The sequence below is a fragment of the Eptesicus fuscus genome, chromosome 12, assembly GCF_027574615.1.
Source record: "Eptesicus fuscus isolate TK198812 chromosome 12, DD_ASM_mEF_20220401, whole genome shotgun sequence".
Classification (NCBI taxonomy): Eukaryota; Metazoa; Chordata; class Mammalia; order Chiroptera; family Vespertilionidae; genus Eptesicus; species Eptesicus fuscus.
Window position 1 is genome coordinate 71,282,985 of NC_072484.1, and position 27,761 is coordinate 71,310,745.

The 27,761-nt window shown below is 40.8% G+C and overlaps 1 protein-coding gene across 1 annotated transcript in view; it reads left to right on the forward strand.

Moving 5' to 3' along the window:
* Window positions 1-27,761, forward strand: part of CHD6 (chromodomain helicase DNA binding protein 6) — a 181,036-nt gene that overhangs the window by 86,293 nt on the left and 66,982 nt on the right. The window contains exons 9-17 of the mRNA XM_008158512.3: window positions 2,192-2,278; window positions 2,485-2,619; window positions 3,191-3,312; window positions 4,534-4,777; window positions 6,185-6,361; window positions 6,952-7,095; window positions 10,649-10,904; window positions 11,659-11,869; window positions 22,507-22,702. Coding sequence (XP_008156734.2) covers window positions 2,192-2,278; window positions 2,485-2,619; window positions 3,191-3,312; window positions 4,534-4,777; window positions 6,185-6,361; window positions 6,952-7,095; window positions 10,649-10,904; window positions 11,659-11,869; window positions 22,507-22,702 — 1,572 coding nt within the window. The remainder of the gene's footprint in view (window positions 1-2,191; window positions 2,279-2,484; window positions 2,620-3,190; window positions 3,313-4,533; window positions 4,778-6,184; window positions 6,362-6,951; window positions 7,096-10,648; window positions 10,905-11,658; window positions 11,870-22,506; window positions 22,703-27,761) is intronic.

Genomic DNA, 27,761 nt, shown 5'->3' on the forward strand with positions numbered 1-27,761 from the left:
ACCTGGACAGGCCAGGATGAGTGAAATACAATGGCTGTAAAATGTAATGTCATACATTTGTATTTAAAGATCTTTACATTTTGGAGTGTGGAGAATGACTGGATAGCAGTTCTCAGGAGGAAAGATGTTGCCAGTTTAATTACAAGTTTGCTGTGAGCCAAGAGTAGGGTGTGGCTGTTTAAAAAGTAATGTTAATCCTGCACTGTACCAATTGAACAGCCCTGCTGTGCCTTGCTGTTTTTATTCCTAAACTAGAGGCCTGGTGCACGAAATTCATGCTTGGGTAGGATCCCTTCTGGCTGCTGGCTGGGACCTCCCTTCCCCAGCTGCTGGCTGAGGCCTTCCTTCATTCCACGCCACCCCCTGGTGGTCAGCGCATGTCATAGCGGGTGATAGAACTCCCAGTCTCCCAGTTGAACTCCTGCGGGGACACTTTGCATATTAGCCTTTTATATAGAGAGAGATGTTAGGTTTATTTTCTAGTACCAGGATTCAGTGAGGTTCTGCAAAACCTGAGGGCAGCTTCAGGAGGACTGTAATGGTGGTAAAGGGATCCAGCCATAGCTGAGTGATTGAGAAGACAGGTGGAAAGCAGACTGCATGCTGCTAGGAGCCTGGGTTCTGGAGCCAAACTATTCCCCCTACATGCATGCACACTCCTGGGTGGCCTTGGGCCACTTGCATAACATCCTTCCTAATAATGTCAACCTCACAGAATACCTGGGAGGATTAAGTGACACAATGTTTATACCAGTAGAAGAGCTTAGTACAATACCTGACCCATAGTCACTCTTCCACAAGTGTGAACTCTGTATCATTAAGGGATCTGGAAACATTAAAGCATCTGAAGGACAGTTAGATGCCTGGGGCTATTTAACCCAGCTAGGGAGGGGTTGTTGAAGAGCCAACACAGAGAGGTAAGAATCAACTTGGTCACCATTGCTGGAGAGGAAGCAGTTCTCACCAATGAGTCACAGTTACAGGATGGAAATGGAGCTGTAATTTAATAGTCATAATGATAAAGATCATGATGCTACTGCTGAGCAGGCAGAGGTAGAGCTGTCTTGGCAGTGGGTCAGGTCTTAGAGTGTAATATATTCCTGAACATGGGAATAATTGAACCTGAGGGTGGATTTGCCAGAAATGCTATATAAAGTATTCTTGCACTGGTTAGAAGATGAAACTAGATAGCGTCCAACTTAAGGGGCCATAAGAACATTCCAGCTGTCCAGGACTGGGGCTTCTGGGTAAGAAAGACCTGGGTAAACCTCCAGTTCTCACAGCTCTGTGTTCCTTGGTCATGTTACTTAGCCTCTCTGAGTCAGCTTTCTCATCTGTAAAGTAATTATAGTACCTACTCCATAAAGTAGTTTTGAGACTTAAATGAAAGCATTTAATATGATTTCCAGACACACATTAAATATTTCTCAGTGTTGTTTATTGTTGTTTTGTAAGTACCCTTTTTTTTGAAGCATAATGTATATAAAAATAAACAGATCCTAAGGTCAGTGAATTTTTACAAAATTCTAATTCCTGGATCAGGAATTAGAACATTATCTGCACCCCAGAAGCTGCCTCTTTCCAGTATTAGCTATTACTGTTATTTATATTAAGAAGGAAAAGAGCCCTAACCAGTTTGGTTCAGTGGATAGAGCGTCGGCCTGCGGACTCAAGGGTCTCAGGTTCGATTCCGGTCAAGGGCATGTACCTTGGTTGTGGGTACATACCCGGTGGGGAGTGTGCAGGAGGCAGCTGATTGATGTTTCTCTCTCATCGATGTTTCTAACTCTCTATCCCTCTCCCTTCCTCTGTAAAAAATCAATAAAATATATATTAAAAATAAATAAATAAAAGGAAAAGAAACCAGGGTGTCCAAGGGTGATCTTTGGAACAGGGAGCGGTAATAAAAGGGCACCTCTTTGTGCTGATTTTTGCACAGCACTACAGTAATCAGCAGGGAAGTCTTCCCCAGGCTGTGGGCAGCCTGTGAGGTGTGGTTGATTCCTTCCCATTTAGTCATAGAGAGCAGGATTTAGGACAGTGAAGAGTGTCTGAGGTGACTTTTAGTCTCAGGTGAACCATTTTATGTGTTTCCTGATAGGTCCAGAGTAGGGGTCACTTAAGGGTAAAGCATGAAGTGGGATTTGAGGGCAGGGGACACTCTTAAACTCTTCTCCTCTGTTTGTATTAGCCTGACGAAGACTTGTTCAACCCAGACTATGTAGAAGTTGATCGCATCTTGGAGGTGGCCCACACCAAGGATGCAGAAACAGGAGAGGTAGGTGTTTCACTATGCTGACTCTCCTAGTGTCTTCCCTTCTTACCTTATATTGTGCTTGTTTTGTCAACATGTTGTCTTTGTTTTAATGGCATCCGTGTGTTGTGTTATATTATAGGTTGGGTTTCCATAAGTTGGATAGAATATGACCGATGCCTTTAATCTAGTAGAAAGCACATTTTTCTCTCTCTCCTCTTTCCCACCAGGAAGTGACACATTATCTGGTGAAGTGGTGCTCACTGCCCTATGAAGAAAGCACGTGGGAGCTAGAGGAAGACGTGGATCCTGCTAAAGTTAAAGAATTTGAATCTCTTCAAGTTCTCCCTGAAATTAAGCATGTGGTAATCTATCAGTTATATGTAGAATTTGGTGTTTCATATGGAAAGATAAAGTAATAAGATTGCTAGTGTGTTTATGGAGAACTTAAGGAATTTGCAATTTTGATTATACAGGCTTTTTGCCTGATGTTCTGACTCTAGAAACTAATCAAAATATTTGACACACTGTACTTTCCTGAGCTCATACCACAGGCACAAAGAAATAAAAGAAATTCTGTCTATAGAAACCAAAAAACCTGACTAATATTGGCTTTCAGGGAAATTAAAATATAAGTAGGATTGATATCTAAGAGTCTAAGTAAAACAATATAACATTTAATAAGATTGGTGGATCTGTTTCTCTTTTTTATTAATTACTTGCAAATATTAGAGAGATATTCTTAGTTTAATCCAGTGAAACCTAGAAAATGTAGGGCCTATACATTAGTCAGAAAACAGTCACTGTAGTTTGAAGCCAGATTTAGGGCAGTGTTTTGAGATTTACCACTTTCCCCATTATTATTCTGTGTCCCTATTTGTTTTATGCTTCTAAAACATCATTCTCTACGTAGTGTGCTCTGCTTTTTCCCACTAGGAGCGGCCTGCTTCAGACTCCTGGCAGAAACTCGAAAAGTCTCGTGAGTATAAGAACAGTAACCAGCTCCGGGAGTACCAGCTGGAGGGAATGAACTGGCTTCTATTTAACTGGTATAATAGGTGAGGATCCAGAACCATATCTGTCTTCATGGGTGATTTTTTAACCAAGTGTTTGTACTTGGAGGTGGCTTGCTGCCTTGGCCCACTTAGAGTAGAGCAGCAGAGAGCTGAGAGGACAACACAGCCATTGATTCAGGCTGGCAGTCCTGGCATGTCCCTCATACTAGGACATCATATTTTTATGTCAGTATTTCTCCCAACCAAAGGAATGGTCTTTACACATCATCGACTTTGTGCTTTTTTTTTTTTGTTCCACCTTTGCCGATCTAGCCAAAAGGTAAGGCTCTATCTTGGTTATGCTCAAAGGGTCCTTTAAATGTGTTTTCTATCTCTATGTCTTTAGCAAAAATTGGCTTTAAAGGGGACTAGATCTGGATTCTTTCCCAACTCCGCTACTTGTTTGTGAGCCACAGATGTTCTGGACTTGTACTAGAATGCTCAGGTTGGACTCTTTGTGCTTTAGTTCCTATCAGAATAGATGAAGCAGATGAAATTTGAGAAAGATGGGTTGAGATTTTCTTAACATTCTAGAATGTCCCCCCCCCAGTATTGATTTTAAAGACAGCATGTTGTAACGGAAAACACACCAAGATGGGACTCTGGAGGCGTGTGTTCTGGCATAGTCTTCTGCCCTTATTCTCAGCTCAGAGCATTGCTTTCTAGGTCTGAGGTTGCCCTCTATGCAGTGAGGGGTGAGACTGGATGGGGCCACACCCTTGCTTCAAGTGTCTCGGCTCTGTGCCATCTGTGACCCTGAATCACCAGACGAGACCAGCATATTGTCTCTGATTAGAAATTTATTATGTGGGTTAAGTTTGTCATTTGATAACACAAGTGAAAGACAATGAGAATCATGTAACTTATCATTTTATTTTTGCCTTTGCTTCTATGAAGTTTGTTGGGTACAGAAACTGGCTTCGATTTGAGGCATATTTTTGTTCTCTATTATTTTAATTTTTAGTGTTTTTAGTTTATATTTAAATGGATCCATTTCATGTATTTTCTCACAATCTGCCATAGTTCCTTTTTGGAAGCAGGCAAGATATGACTAAGAATAATAAAAACTTGCCTTAGTTGCATCTCTGGCAAATGCTGATAAGACCTTCACTGACATTCACTTACAGGTCAAGGTATGCATCTGAAGTATCTTTTTAGTTATAACCAACCTCTACCTCTGTCCTGTATTGATTGTGAATTGCCTGTATTTCTTACTCTCTGCAGGAAAAACTGTATTTTGGCTGATGAGATGGGCCTAGGGAAGACCATCCAGTCCATTACATTCCTTTCAGAAATATTCCTCAGGGGAGTCCATGGCCCTTTCCTCATCATCGCCCCACTCTCCACTATCACTAACTGGGAGCGGGAGTTTCGGACATGGACAGAGATGAATGCCATTGTGTACCACGGCAGCCAGATCAGTAGGCAGATGATCCAGCAGTATGAGATGGTGTACAGAGATGCACAGGTGAGCCTTATGCCGATCACAAAGACTCAGTGACCCTCGATGTCATAGTTGAGAGCAGCATTTCCGTCACTTATCTTCTGGAGTTTAGTGTCTTGTGCCTTGGGCTACTATTTACTGATTATGTAGAGTCAGTCATATGCTTATTGAGGCAGACTTCTTGCTCCTCCCTGGTAGTTTAATTTATGATAAAACACAGAATTATAGAGTATGCTTTACACTCCTTGAGATATACCAGCGACCCTTTTTAGGACTCTGAAAGCTTGGCTTCTGGGTTGGATTATGAAGTTACTTTTACACACAAAATTTTATCTGAATTACTATATGCTCAGTGAAGAAAGTGAGCAGCAGAATTGTTGTATAGAGAATGGGTTCCTAGCCAGGGAGTTTGGAGAAGAGGTTAACAGATTTGACAGGGAAGGATAAAGAGAAAACAAGATTCAAATCGTTAAAAGCACAATAGGATTTTTAAAAAGCTTTTGTTAAGTATTATAAGGACTTTGCCGAGTATGCTTGTCCTGGGCACTGAATTTTATAATTAAGGTGAAAATTAAAAGAATCTAATCAGAGAAAAGCCATCCGGGAGCTTTGTAACTGCAGGAGACACTTGGAAGGAATTTACGGTGTGCTCTGACATGATATGCAGCTCTGTTCTTTAAATGTGATGGCAGCACTGAGACAGGCAAAAAGACAAAGGTGTGCCCTCCTGGTAGCACCTGTCCCAGGGGAATCAAGATCTTTACTGTGACTCTGTGCTAGAACCCAAGTGATAAGTTGAAATTAATTGTATCTGAAAAGTAGCAAAGAAAATTTGCTTGGGCTTACAAGCTATGCATGGTTTAGACCAGTGGTCGGCAAACTCATTAGTCACCAGAGCCAAATATCAACAGTACAACGACTGAAATTTCTTTTGAGAGCCAAATTTTTTAAACTTAAACTTCTTCTAACGCCACTTCTTCAAAATAGACTCGCCCAGGCCATGGTATTTTGTGGAAGAGCCACACTCAAGGGGCCAAAGAGCCGCATGTGGCTCGCGAGCCGCAGTTTGCCAACCACGGGTTTAGACAGACTAGTAACTAGAATATGTGAATCAACACCCATCTGCTTTCCTTACCCTGGCAGTTAATAAATAGAAAGCTTCCTTGCTGTGCCTTCATACTGCTCATCTGTCTCAGCTTTGTGAGGGCACATGCTCTCTTCTGTTTCACCCATGTAATGAGGTCTGTCTCTTGTCTGAAAAGCTGGTGCATTCTTGTTCTCTCTTTTCTCAAATAAGGAAGAGCAGTGCTTATTGGCTTCTCACCTAGGCCCTAGCATTACTAGTGCTGGCTCCTCTTGGCCAGCTGGTGCCCATTAGCTGGATTCTATAGCCATTGCATAAAGTTTTGCCTGCTGTTGTATCATCCTCAGGGAAACCCCCTTTCAGGAGTCTTCAAGTTCCATGTTGTCATCACAACATTTGAGATGATCCTGGCAGACTGCCCAGAGCTGAAGAAGATTCACTGGAGCTGTGTGATCATCGATGAAGCCCACAGGTTGAAGAACAGGAACTGCAAACTTCTGGAGGGTCTAAAGCTCATGGCCCTGGTGAGAGTTGCAAGCTCTTCACAAAAACACTCTTTACTATGGAGGAAGCATTATTCATGTAACTTACTTCTGAGTAGTTTCTTTACTCTAGATTTTCTGTTTGCCCTCTATAGCTATGATAGTGTAGGAATCAAATGTGTTTGTTTGTTTGTTTGTTTTTTGTTATGAACTGGGTTACCAGTTTGACCTTTGCCACAGATTGATTCCCAGAGGGATACAAGGGAATCTTAAATCCCATTAAATTTGTGACCTGGAAATGTAAGGTGTTCTGGTTTGTTTCTGGGTCCCTGAATGACCTGATACCAAAGATTATGGCTTTTTAACATTATTGTCTTGGCACAGTGCCCGGTATGTGGGGGAAGGCACTCAGTAATATTGAATGAATGAATGGTTGCTTTAATTAACATGAAATTGCTGCTGGAATTATTAATGTGAAAGGAAGGTTGATCTGTCCATTAACTGTACTCCCATGAAATGTTGGCACCCTGTCTTTTCATTAACGCACAATAGAATTGCCCCAAATTGAGCATAGAATGCCCTGGCCTACTGTTTGGGGAGCTCAAACACTCATCATGTGTTAATTTGTGCAGGAACACAAAGTGCTGCTCACTGGGACACCCTTGCAGAACTCTGTGGAGGAGCTCTTCAGTTTGCTCAACTTTTTGGAGCCATCACAGTTTCCTTCAGAGACTGCTTTCTTGGATGAGTTTGGAGATCTGAAAACAGAGGAACAGGTAAATAGGAGCCTGAAGGATCAAGGAGACAATGTGATGATTACTTTACCATCAAGGAGAGAAACCACTGTGGGGACAGGGGTTAGCAAGTTCTGACATCCTTTATTTAATGTATTTTTTGTTTATGTTGAGGAGGATAAGCTGATTATCAGCAGTTCTTATTACTGCAAAGAATAAATGAATCAGCACCTAAAATATTTTATGTTGACATATCAGACCTCTAGCCTTCACTAATCTCCCATGTAAGTTCAGTGATTTTGCTCATAGCTGTGATTTCAGGATCATGGTGCTTTCTTTTGCTCCCCTCATCCTTCCTCCTTCCTCCTACATAATCTGCAACATATTCTCAGGCTCATTTTTTAGTTCAACAAAATACTCAAGAGCAGTGAGGAAAAGAAGGCAATTATATATTAGAGTAGTTGGTAAGTCCATCTTTGTCCATATCAACTGAATTTCCTCAATTTTGAAAGATCTAGTCCTGAGTCTGGCTTATTGGACTCAAAGCTGATTCAAAACGGCCGACATTAATAATTCTACCAGGGTAGAATTATCTACTAAAGATTACAGAAATAAGCCAGACAAGTTTAAATGCGTCAGGAGAAACAAGAATAGAATTGGGGGCTTTATTAGGAGAAAAAGGTCACATCTGTTTGGAAATCAGGAAGATTTCACAGATTACAGTCTGAAAGTGGACTTGGAAGAGTGGATAATTTTTCAGTAGGTGGAGAGAGAAGAGATGGTGACTATTTTACATAGGAAAAATGGGAATTTATTGTTTTTTAAATAGAATTTATTCTGGAGTAAGGAATCATTCATATAAGCTGGAAACAGGATGGATGATTATGGAGTACTAGAAGCCCTGTGCACAACATTCGTGCACTCAGCGGGTGGGGGTGTCCCTCAGCCCAGCCTGGGCCCTTTGACAGTCCGGGAGCTGTGGGGAGCGGGCCTACGCTGTCAGTCGGACAGCCTTAGCGCTGCTGCAGAGGTGGGAGGGGCTCCTGCCACTCCACTCACCAGCTGTGAGCCCGGCTTCTGGCTGAGTGGTGCTCCCCCTGTGGGAGCGCACTGACCACCAGGGGGCAGCTCCTGCATTGAGCGTCTGCCCCCTGGTGGTCAGTGCACGCCATAGCGACTGGTCATTTCGCTGTTCAGTCAATTTGCATATTAGCCTTTTATTATATAGGATGAGGACAGAGGTTCAGAGCTATATTTTGGGAAGATCTGGAAAGACAGGTTGAAGAATTTGGTGGGTATTAGAGGAGCAATGCAAAGCTTTGATTGCAGGAGTGACATAATTAGTTCTGTTAAATTAATCTAGCAATGGTGTGACAATGGGTTAGGGCAGAGAATGTGGGGACTGAGAAACCTAGGGACTTTCACTAACAGATGTCAAGGGTACACTCTGTGGTTCCAATCTGTTTGCTTCTACTTCTGTGGCAAGGCAGACTGAGAGCAATGAATAATCAAACTGAGTTCCACTTCTGCTACATGTGCAGTATCTATTGATCCTCCAAAAGCCAGCTCCAGCCCCCTCTCCATTTTTGGACCATTAGAAATGCATTCTTTTCTTCCATTGCACTTATTTTGTAGTATGCATTTTTTCTTCTTCCTAGACAATGACCTTCTTGAGGAAAAGGCCCACATCTTCTCTAAAGTTGTGTGTGTTGTATTGACCAACACAGTATCTGGCACATAGTATAGTTTAAATCAGCGGTTACCAACTGGTGGTCGGTGAGGTTAAAAGTTTGGTGACCACTGATCTAGATGATCCAAGGTATGAAACAAGTGAAGGGCAAAGCGGAACCCAGCATGTGGCAGATGGGCATTTGTGCCTATTTCTTTTCTCTCTGGGTTCTTATGTAGTAACTAGAGGCCTGGTGCACGAATTCATGCACATTGAAAGGAAATTAATTAGAAGGTGGCACCTGGGGTGGCGCCGGAGCTTGAAGGGTTTCTGCATGTGAGCAGGGTCCCTCTGGCAGGTGGGATCCCTTGGCCAGGCCTGAGGGGATTGGGCCAAAACCAGCAGTCCAACATCCCCGAGGGGTCCCTTTTTACAAGGTGGCACTCTGCAAAGTTGTTGTCGCTCCACAGCTCCTGCATTGAGCATCTGCCCCCCTGGTGGTCAGTGTGCATCATAGCTACCGGCCAGTCTCTTAGCCTTTTATATATAGATTCCTAATCCACTTGGGGGATTAGATTCCTAAGTACCATGGTAGGTAAAATGAAAGTCTCAAATGAGGTAGGTTTAAAATTGGGGTTAGTTAGGATAAAACCACAAAAATGACATCAAATGTGTATGTTTTAAGTCACAGTAAATAAAAGTTCTAGAAAGCATCTGCTTCCAAAGTAAAGCATTTCCATCATTGTTTAAAACCTGCTCCAGTAAGTAGCTCTTCTGAATCACTCTCTTCAGGAAGCATTGGCATGTGCACAACTTATTTATGCAGAATCTACTCCTTTAAAATTTTTGAACAGGCTTTATGACTCAAAACTTGATCTTTTGCACTTCCATTTTCCTGTATTTTATTTTCCCACCAGGATTACTCTTATTGGTATCATGTTTTAGCTCAGGGTTAACTTAGGTGCCTTGACTTTGAATTGTCTTCTTGGGAGAGGGAGCAGGTCTCTGGTCAGTGCAGTCAAAGTGAATAGAGTTCTCTTCTCCAGGCCTGGGCAGTCAGAAGAACAGAAAAATCATAGCAAAGAACACTATCAGGCTGAAAGCACCCCTGATGTGATAGCTTTCATGATGGAATGGTAGAAGTCACCTTACAGCACCAGCTTTCTATATTCTGCTACCCCCAAACACGTTTGCTGAAGTTATTTGTAACATATATGAAGAATCTGTTTCCAGATTGCCTCTACTTCTTACGTGAGATATAATTGACATACTAGTTTTAAATGCACATCATAATGATACAGTGAATAGATATATTATGAAATGATTACCACAATAAATCTAGTTTAGTTAATATCCATCACAGTGCATAGTGACAAATATTTTTCCTAGTGATGAGAACTTTTAAGATCTACTCTCAGCAACTTTCAAATACGCAATACAGTCTTATTAACTATGGTCACCTTGCTGTTCATCCTCGAGACTCATTTATTTTGTAACTGGAAGTTTGTACTTTTTGACACCTTCATCCATTTCGCCCATCCCAGATTGCCTCTACTTCTTACTTTGTTCTTTCAGCATCTAAGTCTTCCCTTTATAATATGTCACTTATACCTGTTAATGGGCTTAAATATTTCTCAGTTAATTGCTGCACACACGTGCATGTTAGAGGGGGAGAGGTTTGTTTTCTCCAGGCGGAGAATAGGTACTGTCTTTTGTATTTTTCTTTCTTTATGTCTTGTAAGGTTGTCACATAGTTTCTCAGTAAACACTAGTGAATGAAAACCAGACCCCTTTTTTCCTTTCAGCCTCATGTTCAGAGATCAGTTATGATCTTTCATTTAGTCTGCTAACACAGTACTGTGCTCAAGAGTTTGTAGTGAAGGGTGGAAACCCCCGTAATCATTAAATCTGGATTTACCTGGACAGGTGAAGAAACTGCAGTCTATCCTAAAACCAATGATGCTTCGGCGGCTGAAAGATGATGTGGAAAAGAACCTTGCTCCCAAACAAGAGACGATCATTGAAGTAGAGCTGACCAATATCCAGAAAAAGTACTACCGGGCCATCCTGGAAAAGAACTTTTCCTTCCTGACTAAAGGGGCAAATCAGCACAACATGCCCAACCTCATCAACACCATGATGGAGCTGAGAAAGTGCTGCAACCATCCCTACCTGATCAATGGTGAGTGGGCGATGCAGGGTGATACTCAGGCCTGCTGTGGGTCTCTGCCACAGGCTCATGATAACCAACAATTGTAGTTATTGAGTTCCCATTAGATACTAGGATGTATGTATTCTCACCTTTTTACAGAGTATTAAACTGAGATTCATAGAGGTTGATGGATCTACCTAAGCAGTGTAAGGAGTACAAAGAGCCACATTTTGAAACTGTCTATCTGAAGATGGGGATGTTACTCATCAGTCTGTTCTCCATTATGTCCTGTGGGGACAGAACATGTGTTACTTTGTTGGGTAAATGGTCATGATGCAATGAGTGAAAACTCTGTAGATAAATGAAGTTGCCTATACAATAAGAGTATATATTGGAGCCTTTTTTTTTTTTTTTTGCAATAAAACTTTTTGATAAAATTTTAAATCAATATCTGGCTTGGATTTGCTTATAGATAAATTTTTATGACATTTAAAGATACGTCTTTTTGTCAACTTTCTGTGAAGGTTTCTTTAACAGCATAAGTCATCTTGGTATCTCAAATTCTTCTCTATCAGGAGAGCAAAGCACCTGAGTTCTCTGTACCTGCTGCCACTGCAGAGCCCTCTGCTGGGGCACAGACTAGGGTTGTACATACAGCATTGCCTCACTGGACTTGGTCCCGAACCCAAGAATTCACTTAATTTCTCCTAGGATCTGTAAAGCAGAGAGCAGCTTTTACCCTTAATGTTTTTTCAAGGAATATTTTGTTTTGTTTTGTTTTCAGGGGCAGAGGAGAAAATTCTGGAAGATTTCCGGAAAACCCACAGTTCTGATGCCCCTGACTTTCAGCTACAGGCCATGATTCAGGCGGCAGGGAAGCTGGTGCTGATTGATAAACTACTCCCTAAGCTGATTGCAGGTGGCCACAAAGTACTTATCTTCTCCCAGATGGTGCGCTGTCTTGATATCCTAGAAGATTATCTCATCCAGAGAAGGTGAGACTGATGTCAAAGCTGTGTGTCAATGCTGCAGGCACTACCTTCTTTTTGATACATTTTGATTCATTCAAAAATTGTGCTTTAACAACAACAAAGCATTCAAAAAGGGAGGAAAGGAATATCTTCTTAAAGATTCTCTAAAACACAGAGTTAAATCTTATGACCAAGTATATCCAAGTTTAACTCTCTAGAGTGAATTTCATAGCTTATAATGTAGAGCCCTTGCTTTGCTTAAAAACGATATCCTACATGTTTGTTTATATTCTTTGTAGTTGGATAAAACAATTTAATCAACATTAGAGAATGTTAAAAAAAAAATAATGTGTTTACTTTTATTGTTTTTGCTTAATGATGATGAGAGAAATACATCCTAGAAAGCATTACTATGTGTCAGGTTACTAAAAGAGCATAATCTGACAACTCACAGGAAAATAATTTGGGGGATATTTCATGTCCTTTTTCAGCAAACTCTCTAGGTTTTATGATACACTAGCTATGGCATCCTAATTTATTTTCTTGTTCACAGTCCTATAATTTCTTGATCCTAGGTCCATTACTCATGAAGGTGGAAAGTCAGTGGTGTTATTTGGATTCTTTGTGGGTACTGCATTTGTTACGTTGGGATACATCAATGATCTGAAGATGATAAATGGATTTTTAACAACTCTTAATGATAAAAGATTTTTCAAGCTCATAGAAACTGTTAGTCTAGGCATTGCTAAGTTTACAGGAAATTCTTGTTTTCTTAAAGTAAAATCATGGCAAATCTCAGTTGTCTTAAATATTCTTGTCCTGGAAGATTCTGTTTGTTCTTCTAATATGTAATTTCTAAAAGAGTGTTAAATGGCAAATTTAGGTATGGGTTAGGCTGACATTTAATATTTACATAAATAATTCCTTGAAATCGGAACTCACTTTAGATTAGGAACCCATTGCCAGAACACTTGCTTTTCATAAATATATTATCTTACTCTTCAAAATATATACAAAACAACTCATAGTTTTCAGTTTTTTAAAGAACCCCACAAAATGAGTAACAGTATAATTAACACACTTTTATTCAGAAGGGTATCCTTATTTAGCTCCCTTTATGCTATTTTTATTTATCATTTATTGCTTACTTTGTTTTCAAATTACTTAAGTAATACAGTTTCTTTTGATAATATGGGCCACATATAACACCAACACCTGCCCAAAGCCCCCATTCAGACTTAGGTGTTTATCTTCTTAGTCTTTTTTCTTTGTTCATACATATATTTAGCTTTGTTGTTTACTTGTTTAAGTATTCTACATTCTACTTTGTAACTCACATTTTTATTTAATATATTATGAAAAAAATTTTAAATTATTTTCCTATGACACAATTTTGGTGATCTGTCTGATATTCTTATTGTGTCTTATGAGTTGTTTTCAAATTTTCAGTACTTTAAGAAACTCTGAATATCCCTTTACATCCATTGTAAATATTGCCAGTTATTTTCTTAGGACCAATTCTGATGTACATTTTTAAAAGCATTTAGTACATATTTTCAAAGCCCCTGTAGATATTTAAATTATGTTTTAGTTTGTATTTATGATTATTAATGAGTGAATTTTTTACATATCTTTATATTGCTTTTTTATGAGTTGTTCATGTTCTTTCTCCATTTTCTGTTGCTCTTTGTCTTTGTTTATTCATTTATAAGAATTGTTTGTTTACTTAAGAATATGGTGTATATATTTCCCCAGTATTGTTTTTGACTTTTTACTATGGGTGTGGGCTTTTGTATGTTTACTTTATTCCCAGAAGTTTTAAATTTTATAATAGTTAAATCTCTCTATCTTAAAACAGCTTTAAAATAAATTTAAATGATTAAATCAATATGCTTAAATAGCCTTCACTCACCTGTTAACCATTACATCATTTGAATATTCTGAGGTGTTTCTTTTATGGTTTCTTCATCCTGATAGCACCTAACAGAGTTCTTCTGGGCTTAATATCATCATTACTCTTCTCCTTTTAATTCAGTGGTTTTTTTTTTAAATGTTTTTATTGATTTTAGAGATAAAGAGAAACATCAATCGGCTGCCTCCTGCAAGACCCCCTACTGGGGATCGAGCCCACAATCCGGGCATGTGTCCTGACTGGGAATTGAACCAGCAACCTTTTTGTGCATGGGACAAGGCTCAACCAACTGAGCGACACTGGCCAGGGCTAATTCAGTTTTTATTTTCATTAAAGTTATGCATTATTCAACATAACTTAAAGAGGCAAATTATTCTATTAGACTTATGAAAAATTGCATTTCCTAATTTACTCCCTTCTAGCCCCTGAGTTTTTCCAACCTCAGAAACAATTAATTACTTTAAACTCTTTATGCTATTTCTTTTGGTATTTCTAGCTATATCTAAAAAATGTTAATAGTTATAATTTTTTTTCAGTTTTAGATATTATCTGTTCTCACTATGTAAATGCCACATGTGCAATTTCCTGTCCTCCTATCTTCCCAAAATGCCACATATTACTTCGGATTAGATTAATGTTCAGTGTTTATTAGGACTTATGTAAATGCTAAATTACAGCTTAGTCATGTCGTACCTGTTATTTCTTTATTGCATGATTTTTATTTTCCCTGAAGCTAAAAGTTAGCTTTTTATTTCATTGCTTATTTTTCTGTGTAGTTATTATAATTCAGCTCCACACTTTACCCTTGTTGCCTGAATCTCCTCTTGTGGCGGTCACGCACATCAGTTTCATCTTCTCAGGGCCATCTCTTCTGGGACCTTCTAACGTGCTCCTCTGTGTTCAGTGCTCTTCTCACCTAGTACACAGTTGTCATCTGTTATCTCCCTTCCTTCATCATGCTGACAAGTTTCTTTCCTTCCCACTTGAATCAAATTTCCTTATTGGTGGATCTCCTGTACCTCTTCTGGGAGCTTCTGAGAAAGGGTGAATGATAAGTGAATTTTCAGATTTTGAAATGTTTGTAGTCTACTCTCATTCTTGAGTAATAGTTTGGCTGGGTTTGAGATTGCAAGTTAGAAATCATTTTCCCACAGAATTTTGAAGAGTTATTAGTTCATTGTCTTTTTGTATCCAGAGATGTGGTTTAGAAGTTCAAAGCCCTGCCCTTCTGATTCCCAGTCTGTGTATGTGACTTTTTTTTTTTTTTTTCCTGTTTAGAAGCTTTGATATATCCTCTTTGTCCCAGTGCTGTGAAGTTTTACAATGAACTGTTTTTTGTATGGGATGCATTGAATTAGATACTAAGTAGTTTTTCCTATCCTAAGTTCATCAGCTCTGGAGGATTTTCTTGGATTTTTATCTTTCATTATTTCTTTATGCTTTGTTTTATCTTTGTGGAACTCCTGTTATTTGTATGTCAGATCTTCTGGATTGATCTCCTGATTTTCTCTTTTTTCTCCATCTTATATTTTGCTATATTTTCTGATAGAATTCCTTTACTCTCTCTTCCAACTTTAACCCTAGGTTTTCTTTGTATAATTATATTTTTAATTTCCTAGAGCATTTTCTTCTCTAAATTTTAAATTCTTATAACATTGTACTGGTTATTTCATAGGTACAGTGTCTTCTTTCGTTTTTCTGAAATTAATCATGATAGATTTGTTTTTTCTTCCTGCAGCTTTCTCCAAGTCAGAATTATACACACACACACACACACACACACACACACACACACACTCTAGGGGCCTGGTGCACGAAATTCGTGCACTGGTTGGGGGGGGGTCCCTCAGCCCAATCTGCCCCCTCTCACATACTGGGAGCCCTCAGGGGATGTCCTATTGAGGCAACCGGGCTGATCAGGGGAAGGCACCAGCCCCATCACCCCGCTGCTGCAGCCACTGCCATTCACCACAGCCACCAAGGTGTTTTCATCAATAGACTCCAGTCCCTTCACCATGAAAAAATGACAACTTTCTTTAGGCATTTTCAAGATGTGTCTTTCATAGGATATGACATTTCTTTCTTTATTTTTTTTTTTATCCTCACCTGAGGATATGTTTCCATTGATTTTTAGAGAATGTGGAAGAGAAAGGGAAAGACAGAGAGAAACATCAAAGTGAGAGGAACACTTTGATCGGTTGCCTCCTGCATGAGCTCTGACCTAAGCCCCAGCCAGGGAGGAGCCTGCAACCTAGGTACATGCCCTTGATCAGAATCGAACTGGACCCTGTGGTAGGCAAGCCTAGGCATTATCCACAGAGCCAAACTGGCTAGGGCAGGATATGACATTTCTTAGCCCTCCAGCAGTGGACCTTCCTTTTTTTCTCCAGGAGTGTGGTGGAAAAACCCTAGATCACCTTTTTTGATTCTTATACCCAAGCTACTAAGAATATTACCAGTGGCAAACAGGGAGCTTAGCCAATGAGCGGTCAGAAAAGGTATTTCCTCTGTAGTTCACACCAATCGCCTCCAATCTCTGGCTCTGCCCCTGCCAAGGCCTAAAGCCTCGGGCCTGGGCAGGGGCCCCCCAGCTCCCTCCGATCGCCCGATTGCCTGGCTCTGCCCTGCCCAGGCCCCAAGCCTCTGGCCCGGACTTGGGGCCTGGGCAGGGGACCCCCAGCTCCCTTTGATAGCCCGATCGCCTGGCTCCGCCCCTGCCCAGGCCCCAAGCCTCTGGCTGGGGCTTGGGGCCTGGACAGGGGATCCCCAGCTCACTCCAATCGCCAGCTCCACCCCTGCCAGGCCTATAGCCTCGGGGCCTGGGCAGGGGCCCCCCAGCTCCCTCCGATCTCCCTCCACCCCTGCCCAGGAGCCCCCTGGCTTGGGCCCTTCCCAGGTTACTCAGGACCCAGAGGGGGCCTACCTCGGAGTGACCTGGGTGCTGAGAAAGTTCTCGGGACACAGGCTGCTGGGCACCTACGTATGCAAATTAACCTCCATCTTTGTTGGGTTGATTTGCATACTCACTCTGATTGGCTGTGGGCATAGCGGAGGTATGGTCAATTTACATGTTTGTCTATTATTAGGTATGATTGATATATATATATATATCTTTTTTATTAGAATTCTGGGTTTGTTTGTTTTTCTTTCTTTCAACACTTTTAAGTATTATTCCACTGTGTTCTGGCCCCCATAGTTTCTGATGAGAAGTTCTGCAGTCATTTAAGTCATTGTTCTCTTGTATGTAATATGTTGTTTTATTCTGTGTAGTGAGATTTTCTTTTGATTTTTGATTCGCAGTTTGACTTTAATGGGTGGAGTTCAACCTCTGCAGAGTTCACAGAGCCTCTTGAATGAATGTGTAAATGTATATCATCAAATTTGGGAGGATTTGAATCTCTATTTCTTCTATTTTGTTATTCCTTTTGCCCCAGCCTCTGGTTTCTTTGTAAGACTCCAATTACCTGAATGTTTGACCTTTTGATATTGTCCTACAGGCCCTTGTTCTGTCTCCCCGCCACCCCTTCAGTCCTTTTTCTCTCTTGTTTTGATTTATCTGTCTTCAGATTCTGACTCTTCTCTGCTATTTCTTTCATGCTTATTAAGCCCATCCAATGTTTTCTTTATTATACAGATTATATTTTAGTTCTAAGAGTTTCATTTGTTTCTTAGTTTGATGTCTCTCTCCTGTGATTTCCTATCTTTTTGTTCATTGCATACATTCCTTCACTTTATTGAGCATAATTATAACAGCTATTATGAAGTTCTTATCTGATAATTGTAAATTTTTGGATTTTACACCTGTTGATTGGATTTTTTACTCTTGAGAATGGGTCACATTTTTCCTGTTTCTTCATGTTACATAATTTTGTTTTTTTCCATGGACATTGTGAATATTTTGTTGTGGGGATTCAGGAATCTGTTACATTTCCATGAAGATGATGGTTTTTATTTGGAGGTATTATATGAGATGTGACTAAAAATGCAAATTCTGTCAATGTCTCTAGTAGATAACAGCTGCAGTCTCAGCTCAGACTACACTTGGTCTGCCCCAAGCATGTCTGAGTCAGAGGCCAGCCAGAGACTTGAGTAGAGTTTATAGCCAGAGTTTGGGGTACACCCTCTCTGTCTTTTCCTCTTCTCAAAACCACAAGTTTTTGTTGCTCTCCAAAATCTGCCTGCTTTCCTTAACTCTCCAGTGCCCTCAGAGAAATTTCTCTGTTCATTTGTTTTGTTTTCTGTATTTCATCTGGACTTTGTGGTTGTTATTTGCTGAGAATTGGTGTGTTAGGACCTTGCCCCTCCATACCAGAAGCAGAGCCTCTGGTTTCAGATCGTAGCCATCAGTTGGTGGGCACTGTCGAGCTGATTGGAAGCTCTGGGTATGTGGGCTAGGACTGCTGGTTCTGGGTCACACCCTGCATATGTAAACACTAGTCGTCTAGATGGACCATTTCATTGGGGAATCTCCAGTGTCAGTATTTTTGGGTGTTTCCTTTCTTTCCCTAGCTGAAAGGATGGGAATTTGATTGTACCTGGAGCTGATTGTAGGGAAGGAGGGTGGAGAGAGGTAGGGAGATCGCACTCTCTCTTCCCTTTTTTCAGTCTAATACTTCTACCTTTAGCTGAGATTGGAACCCCTTCGGGGAGAGAAGGGTATGGTTCTTTTGTTTTACCCTCTCAGGGCAGGGATGTGTGATCTATAGGGCTGATATTCAACCAGTTCCCCTGGTTTTTAGATTCTTTGCATTCTCATTTTCAGGAGTATCTGATGCCATCAATGCCCAGTCCCTTTGGGTATTCTGCAGTATTAGGTCAGGTTATTTCTCACCTGGGATTCTGCTTTCTTTAAATTTAATACCATATAGCTGACTTTCCATCTTCTAGAATTTTGTTGTAATTTCTCCTGTTCTGTTTGTGGGTTTATTTAGGGGAGTGTATTATGCATTTTTAAAAAATTCTTTAACTATTATTTTACTAGAAGATTGGGAAGATAAAAGAATAAAATATGCATGTTAATTCATAATCTTTAACTGGATTTCTTTTTTTTTTTGATATGTCAGTCTGCAATCCTTCTGTAATTTTGATAAATGGTATATAATGCGCATTTAATCTAGTTTATTTCTAAATATGTCTAATTTTCTATTTACTAAATAGTCCATGTTTCCCCCCTATTCATCTAAAACACTATCCATAAAATATACTGAGATATTATATATGCTGGGTATATCCCTAACCTTTCTGTTCTGATCAGTAGTTTTATTCTTTTCTCATATATTATTGCAGATGAACTTCAGAATTATTCTTTTTTAGTCTATCCTTGACTACTTCAGTCTCCCACTATTAAAAATTATGTGTGTGTGTGTGTGTGTGTGTACACACACATTTACACGTCTGTATTTATCTCTATATACATATATCCATTTATTGGGATTTTGATTGGCTTTTACACATTTAGTAGAGTAGGATTGACATCTTTACAGAATTGAAGAACATAATGTTCACTACACTTATTCAGGTCTTTTGTATACACTGTTGATTGAGTAAATATAAAGTGCCTACCTTGTGCTAGAACCTCGGTAGGTGTTAGGGAGATGATGAACAAACCAACGTAGCCCCTAGTGTCATATTGCCAAATCCTTCATATTTCTTACTAAGTTTCATGCTAAGTGTTTTATATGTTTATGGCTGTTGTGAATGGGTGATTTTTCACTCTTTATGTTTTCCAGCTGTTTATTGTTGAGAGACAAGAAAGTCATTCATTTTCCTTTAGGCCTTGTGAGAACATTTCCTGTTGTGCCAAAATGTGTCCCTCCACCCCTTCCTCCTCCCCAAACAAAGTGCACAGAGGTTTCCCAGAGTGCCACCTGCTTCTCATTGATATTTGACAATGACTCAGAATTACAGTTTCATGAACCACATCAACTCCTAGGGAGTTAGTTCACAATACAGTTGATGCAGGGGGTTAATTGCTGCACTGATGTTTGGTGTGGGAATTTTATGATGTCTGATTTCTTCATTCAGACTTACTCGCCCTCAAGATTTTCTTTGTTTTTGAGCCTTGTTGCTTCTCCAGCTGTCAGTTTGGTTTTGTTCCCATTTAATTTCATGCCATACACTCTCATCCAGGGTGAGGGCATAGCCAAAGGATTTGGCTCAGAAGTGAGGGGATGAGGAACAGTTGAAAAAAACTCTAATAATTGAATTTTTATTTTAGTTTAGTTTTTGTGTTCTTCGAGAGCACTCCCTCAAAACTGAACAAGTGATGGAAATGAGAATTAATGTTCCAATCATCCTGCACAATTTCTAAAACCATCGTTAAGTCATAGCTGGCAGAATGCTATCTAATTTTATGGAAATAATTTTCCCTGGGTGATGGCCAAGCTATGTCATCACATTCATTGACTTCTCCCAAGGCTATGCTCACTCCCTGCCTCACTCAGATCCGTGGGCATCTCGCTCCTCTCTGATGGCTGCGGGTGTCTTGTCAAAGAACATTGAGTTCTCTGTGCCTGTGGTTATAATCGCTGGCATGTGTGATGGTTGGGGTGGTAGCTGCTATTGTTTCATTGTGTCAGCCCTGTCTCCTGCCTCCAAATCCTGTGCTTCTTCCACACATCACTTACATGGCCCAACTGCTGTGGGAACCCACCCAAACCAGATCCTCGCTGCATTGATTTATCAAAATCATTTTGATACCTGTAGTTTCTTCTTTCATTTTCTGCCAGAGCTACAAGTTTCCTAAGTTTACTGGTGTTTCCTATTTAACTTTCTCTTCTAAGTTCTTAAGAAAATCTTTCTGTTCTGCTGCATTGAAATGTAGGGCACAATATGAAGGCCACATAGAAAACTGGTTAAGAGTGTGGACTTTGTTTGAATCAAATGGATCTGAGTTAACTCACTTACCAGCTAGGTAATAGCAAGTTATTTTGATTGTATGGGTTTTTGTTGTTTTTGAAATTTTCTCAAGTGTAAAATGGGGATGGTAATAGTAAAACTACCTCATAGAATTATTGTGAGAGTTAAATGTGATGATACATGTAAAACATGTATCACAGTGCCTGGCACAGAGTTGACACTTCGGTTGCTGCTAATATTGTTGCTGTGGCTGTTATTAATAATAATGATAATTTTATCTAATTGCTTCATAGTGTTATAGAATTTAGAATGTAACTCTTACCTTTTATCTTATGATATAAGATCTTCTTAGTCTGCCTTCATGACAATCCTGTCATCATCACTCATTTTATTTGCTACTGTAGTTTCAAATATTATTCCTAAGTTTGTTACATAAAAAAAAAAAGAAAGAAAAGAAAAGTCTTCACCTGTAATTCCAGGTATGGATGCACTGCAGCTTTGTAAGAGGAAGACATATGTTCGGACTTGGTTCTTTGCTGTGTTACATGTCCCTTAGAGTCTGAGTTGGTTTGGTTTCTTTACGTGGATTTCCTTGGGTGGTTTCTTTACATGGATTTTCCTTTTCCTCAAGAAAGTCAGGATTGTGTTGCCCAATTTAGTTGTCTGGAATCATCCCCACACAGAGTCATCTGCCCCTAGACTGTCTATTCTTATTCTCTTACCAATTATTTGTCTGAAATTTTAGAGGCCAGATTTCCCAAATTCTGGGCTACTGGTAAGATTTTCATCAAGATTTATGTTCTTGACTATTGTTGGGTCTAGGATGACTTGGTCCTCTTCTCACAAGGTTCTATTGCTTCTACTTTACCAACCAGTTCATGCTTGGAGGTCAAATTGGGTCCAGGTAACATCCCCTTGTTAATTTATGTGTTGGCAGGGGTAAGTAAGAAAAGAATAAGACTCTAAGCAGCTGTCCAGGTTGCTACAATATTTTAATGCTCTGTTAATTACATTACTTCATCATAAAGGTACCGTCTGTGTTTTCTGATTGGGTAGATAGATAGTAATATGATCCCATAGTGTTTCATTTCTTTTATTCTCCTTCCTTTTCCCTTCTCCTCCACCATGCTTTCCACCTTTATTTCTTAACTTCCACACAGGTATATACCTTCTTAAGTATATTCAGCTTTACTTCCTCACTTTATTTTGCTTTAAAAATTCTTTAGTTTTCCCCACCCCTGACATAGCACAAAACATTTTCTGTGAGTTCTCCCTGCTTACGTGGCAGTATACTGCCCAGAAGACCTTGGTTTCAGCTGTAAGCCTGGAAGTTTTGCTGTGCACCTCTAAAGCGTTGAGGAACTGTTAGGTTAGAGATGACCAGCCCAGACATCAAGGGACTGCCTGTCATTATAGTCTTCTTCCCGTTTTCAGTTTCACAGAAAGCAGTGAGGGGCTGATTTAACTCTGATTCCTTTTATGAGCACGACTGAAAGCAGGTGGTTGAGGCTTTTATTTGCTTTTCGGGGTCTTATGATTACATTCAGTGCAAGTTAAAACTGGGAAATGACTTGAGAATAAGTTGTTTGGGCAGTGGGAATTGATATTTTTTTGTGTTTACAATTCTCTTAGTCCTCCTTAGTTTGTGGCTGTTTTTTTTGTTTTGGTTTGGGTTTTGTTTGTTTTGAGGGGTGACACTTTGCAATGCAGTTTTAGATGTCTGTCCTGCTGCATATGTAGAGGGTGGGGATTCTTCTAGACTGTGGACATTTGGTCCATATTTAGAAGTGAGGGATTTAAGGCCATCGGTCAACAGCTTCTTGCATTGTTTGCTGTTCTCCATTGAAGTCATGATTAACACCTGGGCTTTCGTTCGTTTGGGTCCCCTCAGATACACCTATGAGCGAATTGATGGGCGAGTACGGGGAAACCTGCGCCAGGCAGCCATCGACCGGTTCTGTAAGCCAGACTCAGACCGCTTTGTCTTTCTTCTGTGCACCAGAGCGGGAGGCCTGGGGATCAATCTCACAGCTGCTGATACCTGCATCATATTTGATTCAGACTGGAACCCACAAAATGACTTGCAGGTAACCATTAGGATGATTGCTGTTTGCCTTAGCCACCCCGAACCCAAGAACATATGGCAGGGCCTGGCTTGGCTATAGAGTATCTGCCATGTTCCATGCTATGGTGTGAGCCAGAGGGCAGGCTTAGGGCCTCGGCCTAGGGGAACTGAATGAAAAGTAAATGTCGGCCCTTCCTACTAATAAGAGAATTGTTTTTTCCTTTTACTTTAAATCAAATGATATTTCATAGTGGTAGCCTCCAAATATAGAATTGAACTACTTCTTTATTATTATCATCATCAGACATAAAGAAAATTATTAAGCTTGACTAATCCTCAGTCCTGGCATTTTCACTCATCTTGTTTGTTAGATGGTCATATGTCATATTCAGCTAGGGAGATAACACAGGGGTGGGAAATTTCCACGGTGTGTCAGGGTTGACAGGCATCCTCACTAGCTCATTTGTTCTGCACTTAGTGCAAAGTGTATATATGCCCTTTCAAGTGGATTTGCAGGTTGTATTTTCTAGTTTTACCCAAGTTAAATAATGGTGACTTTAAAAGATGACTTACAAAGATTGAAGTTATTCAAAGATCAAAGTTTATACATTTAAAAAGTAAGCATAGACAAACAAGAAAATGACAGAGCTAACACTTCCAGTTTAGAGTTCTTCATCAACCCTGTTTGAAAGTAAAAACAGTGACCAGATTAGACAGTAAATTAGCCAAAGAGATTCTAACTTGTCAAGAAGATCATTTAGAATATAGATTTACATTATTATTAACGATGAATGTATCCTAAGTGTATCTTGGTATATTTTCTAATACTCGGAGTGTGAGTGTAGGGTAGGGAGAGTAGTGGGTGCCTTACAACCTTTTTCATGACACAGTGATTAATAAAAGAAGTTTGGAGGATGCTTCTTCACAAAACTGAAGAGGTATCCTAGGGGATTCCACAAGGAAAGGAAGGCCAGGAGGGAGAGCCAAGCTGATGCCTGTTGGGCCTTCTTCCATGGCCACCACTTCACACAGAGCATTCTGCTTTGTCCTTTTCATTTAATGAGTTTCCAGGCAACATTTTATTTGAAGAAAGCAGTCTACTAGTTAAACAACCAGTCCTTTAAATTATTAAATTGATGACAATTGGCTAAAACTCAGAGGGAAAAGTCATTGTAAAACAAATTGTGTGGCACTGTGTTCAGTAAACAAGGAAAAATATATGAGTTACAGAGAGTAATACTTATTACAAAGAAGTAAAACAGGATAAGCGGATAAGAATGATGAGGGTTGGATGCCCTGGTTTAGAAAGTGGTCTAGGAAGGCTCCTTTAAGAAGGTGATCTGAGCAGAGACCTCAGTGATGGGGAAGGATCTTAAATTACAAGGTTAGAAGGAAGAATGTTCCAGACAGAGGAAATAAAAAGTATAACCACTTAGGGTGGGAGTGAACATAGGTGGCACCCCTGAAGCAGGTGGGCCAGGCACTTACTGTACAGTCTCAATCCCAAATACAGTGAATCAGGTTTCTTTTGAGTTCTCTCCTGCCTCTCTTGTCAGTGTCCTCTCTTTTTCACTCCCTGCTCCTTTTTTTCTGCTGCCCCAAAGCATCCTTTTCCATTTCCCATGCTGTCAACTCCTCTCCTATTCTCAGCCAGCTCTTGACTGACTTATTGACACGTTTATTGAGCCCAAATGTAGGCCTGCAAAAGGAAGAGCCACTTCCCAGTACTCCCTGACTCATGCTGCCAAGAGCCCAATTCCTCTTTTGCATGAGTGGTGACCCTGTGGAGGCAAACTTTTAGATTGGCAGGAGAAATGTAAAATTGCTAGGCTTGAAATAAAATACTTGTGTGTAGAAACTGGGCTACAGTATTATACCAGCATGCTAAAAGTGGTTGGGTTCCAATAGCACTGTAGTAATTTCTTTAACCTCTCTGATTATGCAGTTTTGACATCAAGTAATAAGTAGTATTTTAAAGTATTAAAGAAAATCTGCTTTTTAAATGTAATAGAGCTAATGACTTGAAATAGTACTATAAAGGTCAAGAGAGGATATAGCATTATGCTTGGTTCTTTGTACCAGCTATTTTATTTTCACACTAGAGGCCCGGTGCACGAATTCATGCACGGGTGGGGTCCCTCTGGGTGGCCTGCAGGGATCAGGCCAAAACCTGCAGTCCAACGCCACCTGCAGCTCCTACCTGCTGCTCCCACTCATCCCGGCCCGACTGTGCCTGATGCTGACTTGCACCCAATCATTCCTGATAGGGAGAGGCCCGCGTTGCCGCAGCAGTGCTCACCAGCCATGAGCCCTGCATCTGGTGCCCTCCCAAGGGGAGTGGCCTGCGGGATCGGGCTGAAACCAGCTCTCTGACATCCCCCAAGGGGTTCCAGATTGCGAGAGGGTGCAGGCCAGGCTGAGGGACCCCCTCTGGTGCACGATCGGGCCAGGGAGGGACCCCCTCTGGTGCACGATTGGGCCAGGGAGGGACCTTGGGAGGGCTCCAGGGTGTGTCCGGCCCATCTCGCTCAGTCCCGATCAGCTGGACCCCAGCAGCAAGCTAACCTACCAGTCGGAGCGTCTGTAGTGCACACCAGTTGACTGTCTGCCCCTTGGTGGTTAGTGCACATCTTAGCGCAGGCATCCTCAAACTATGGGCCACATGCGGGTGTTTTTGCCATTTTGTTTTTTTACTTCAAAGTAAGATATGTGCAGTGTGCATAGGAATTTATTCATAGTTTTTTTTAAACTATAGTCCGGCCCTCCAACAGTCTGAGGGACAGTGAACTGGCCCCCTGTTTAAAAAGTTTGAGGACCCCTGTATAGCGAGTGATTGAGCAGCCTTAGCATACCATTAGCATATTACACTTCGGTTGTTCAGTTGTTCTGCTGTTCGGTCTATTTGCATATTACCCTTTTATTATATGGGATGATTGTAAAGGCATGGTGAAAGGTTTTGTCAAGTTCTGGACGTGAAAGTGACAATAGTCAATTAAAGGCCTGAATCAATTTAAAATCTCACTGCTTGGGCAACGAGACATTCCCCCTTCCTTCCCTTTGCAGTCACTGGGATCTGAACATCACTACTTTTTTTCATAGGCCTTTATTCACCTCAAATATATTAAAAACTAAAGAACTAACCGGGGGCCTGAAAATTATGCAGGAGCACATCAGAGCTCTGTAATTTTTCCTGTGTGGGGGTGGCACCGCTGCCCCCACTTGCCTAACTACTCCAGGGTTCTGTATATATATCTTTGCTGATGGATCTTATTTGGACTTCATCTCAGTTGCTGCCCAAGTTCTCTCTTTACCACATGTTTTTGTATTTGAGTTCAGAAAATTAGGAATACCTGATTAACTGTTGGATATTTGACTGTAAAATGACGAGTCTCTTAAATGTGACAGGACTCATCTTGTTATCCTTCAGGTAAGTTATCTTGGTAGAGCACATGTTTATCTCCTGGTATAGAGATAAACCAGTGGTCCCCCAAACAGGTTTGCTTTTCTCAGTTAATGAGAAGTCCAGAGATGTGTAGTCAGGATTAGTGGGGTGGCTTCATAGTGTCATCAGAGTCCCAGGTTCCTTCTGTCTTTCTGCTCCTTCATCCTCAGTGAATGTGGTTTACATCCTCTTGGTTCCCAGATGGATACTTCATGACCCAGGCAGGAAGGTGTGGTGCTTTTTTCAGGAGAGCAGAACCTTCCCAGATATCTCTAGTACACTTCTACATCTCACTGTCTAGACCTGTGTTACCTTGCCATCCCTGGGAGGCTGGAAGTGGTTTCATTTGGACATGTTGCTGCCCTTTGCAAGAATCAGGGTTCTAGTAATGAGGAAGAAAGGAAATGTGGATACCAAAGAGGTAATTAACAGTGTTTGCAGTGCTCCTCTTATTAGACCTTTGCTCAGAACCATTCTTAAACTTCCTCCTGTAATTTACTCACAACACTAGATGAGCCAGAAAAAAGAAAAATCAGTGTAAAATCTATGGCCACATATTGTTGCTGCTTTATAGATTCCATAAACTGTATTACTTACCTTGATTCCTTTCTTTACCAGAATTATCCATCAAACCTTCCCCTGATACTAAAGATTTAACTACCACTAAAGATACAGAAAGAAGTTGTGGCAACTAATTATAATAGCCAAAGACTAAACAGTTTAGTTGTCCAGTAATAGAAGACTGATTGACTAAGCCATATATAAAAGAACTGAGGCCCAGTGCATGATTGAATCATGCACGTGTAGGGTCCCCTACACGCTTTCGCTTTCTATCGCGGGGGAGCTGGGTGCCTGTCTGCTAGTGCACCAGGCCTTTCGGAAGCCTCCAGCTCGGCAGAGGCTTCCGAAAGGCCTGGTGCCGGAGCAGACAGGCACCCAGCTCCCCCGCTTTTGATGGTCCACAGCGGGACATGAGCTCGCTGCCCCGGAGGCCCCTTCTGTTCCGCAGCACAGCCATGGCGCAGACACTGAGCTCGAGCCGCCGCTGGCAACGCGAGCTCAGCGTCCCGCTGGCCCAATCGGCTACCCTGGCCACCCCGAGTCCCGCCCCCTGCGCCTCCCGCTGGCCCAATCGTGGACGTAGTGGAGTGATGGTAATTTACATATTACCATTTTATTAGGTAGGATGAGGAATATGTCTGCAGACACCTAAATATAGTGTTGGGTGAAAAAAATAAGGTGGAAAAGTATGCATAGTATGCTAGCATTTATCTAAAAAGGCTGCTCTTCCTTCCCCTGCCCCATGGAAAGATAAAATGAACAAAAGCTTTATTTTTATTTTTAAATATTTTTATTGATTTCAGAGAGGAAGGGCGAGGGAGAGAGAGAGAAACATCAATGATGATAGAGAATCATTGATAAGATGCCTCCTGCATGCCCCCCAGCAGGGATCGAGCCCTATGCCCTGACTGGGAATCGAACTTTGACCTCCTGGTTCATGGGTTGATGCTTAACCACTGAGCCACACTAACTGGGTGCCTTTTTGCATTTTTGACTTTGGAACCATCCTAAGTATTTTATAGCATTATAAAATAAAATTAATTTTTTTAAATGTATCTTTATTGTTAAAGTATTACAG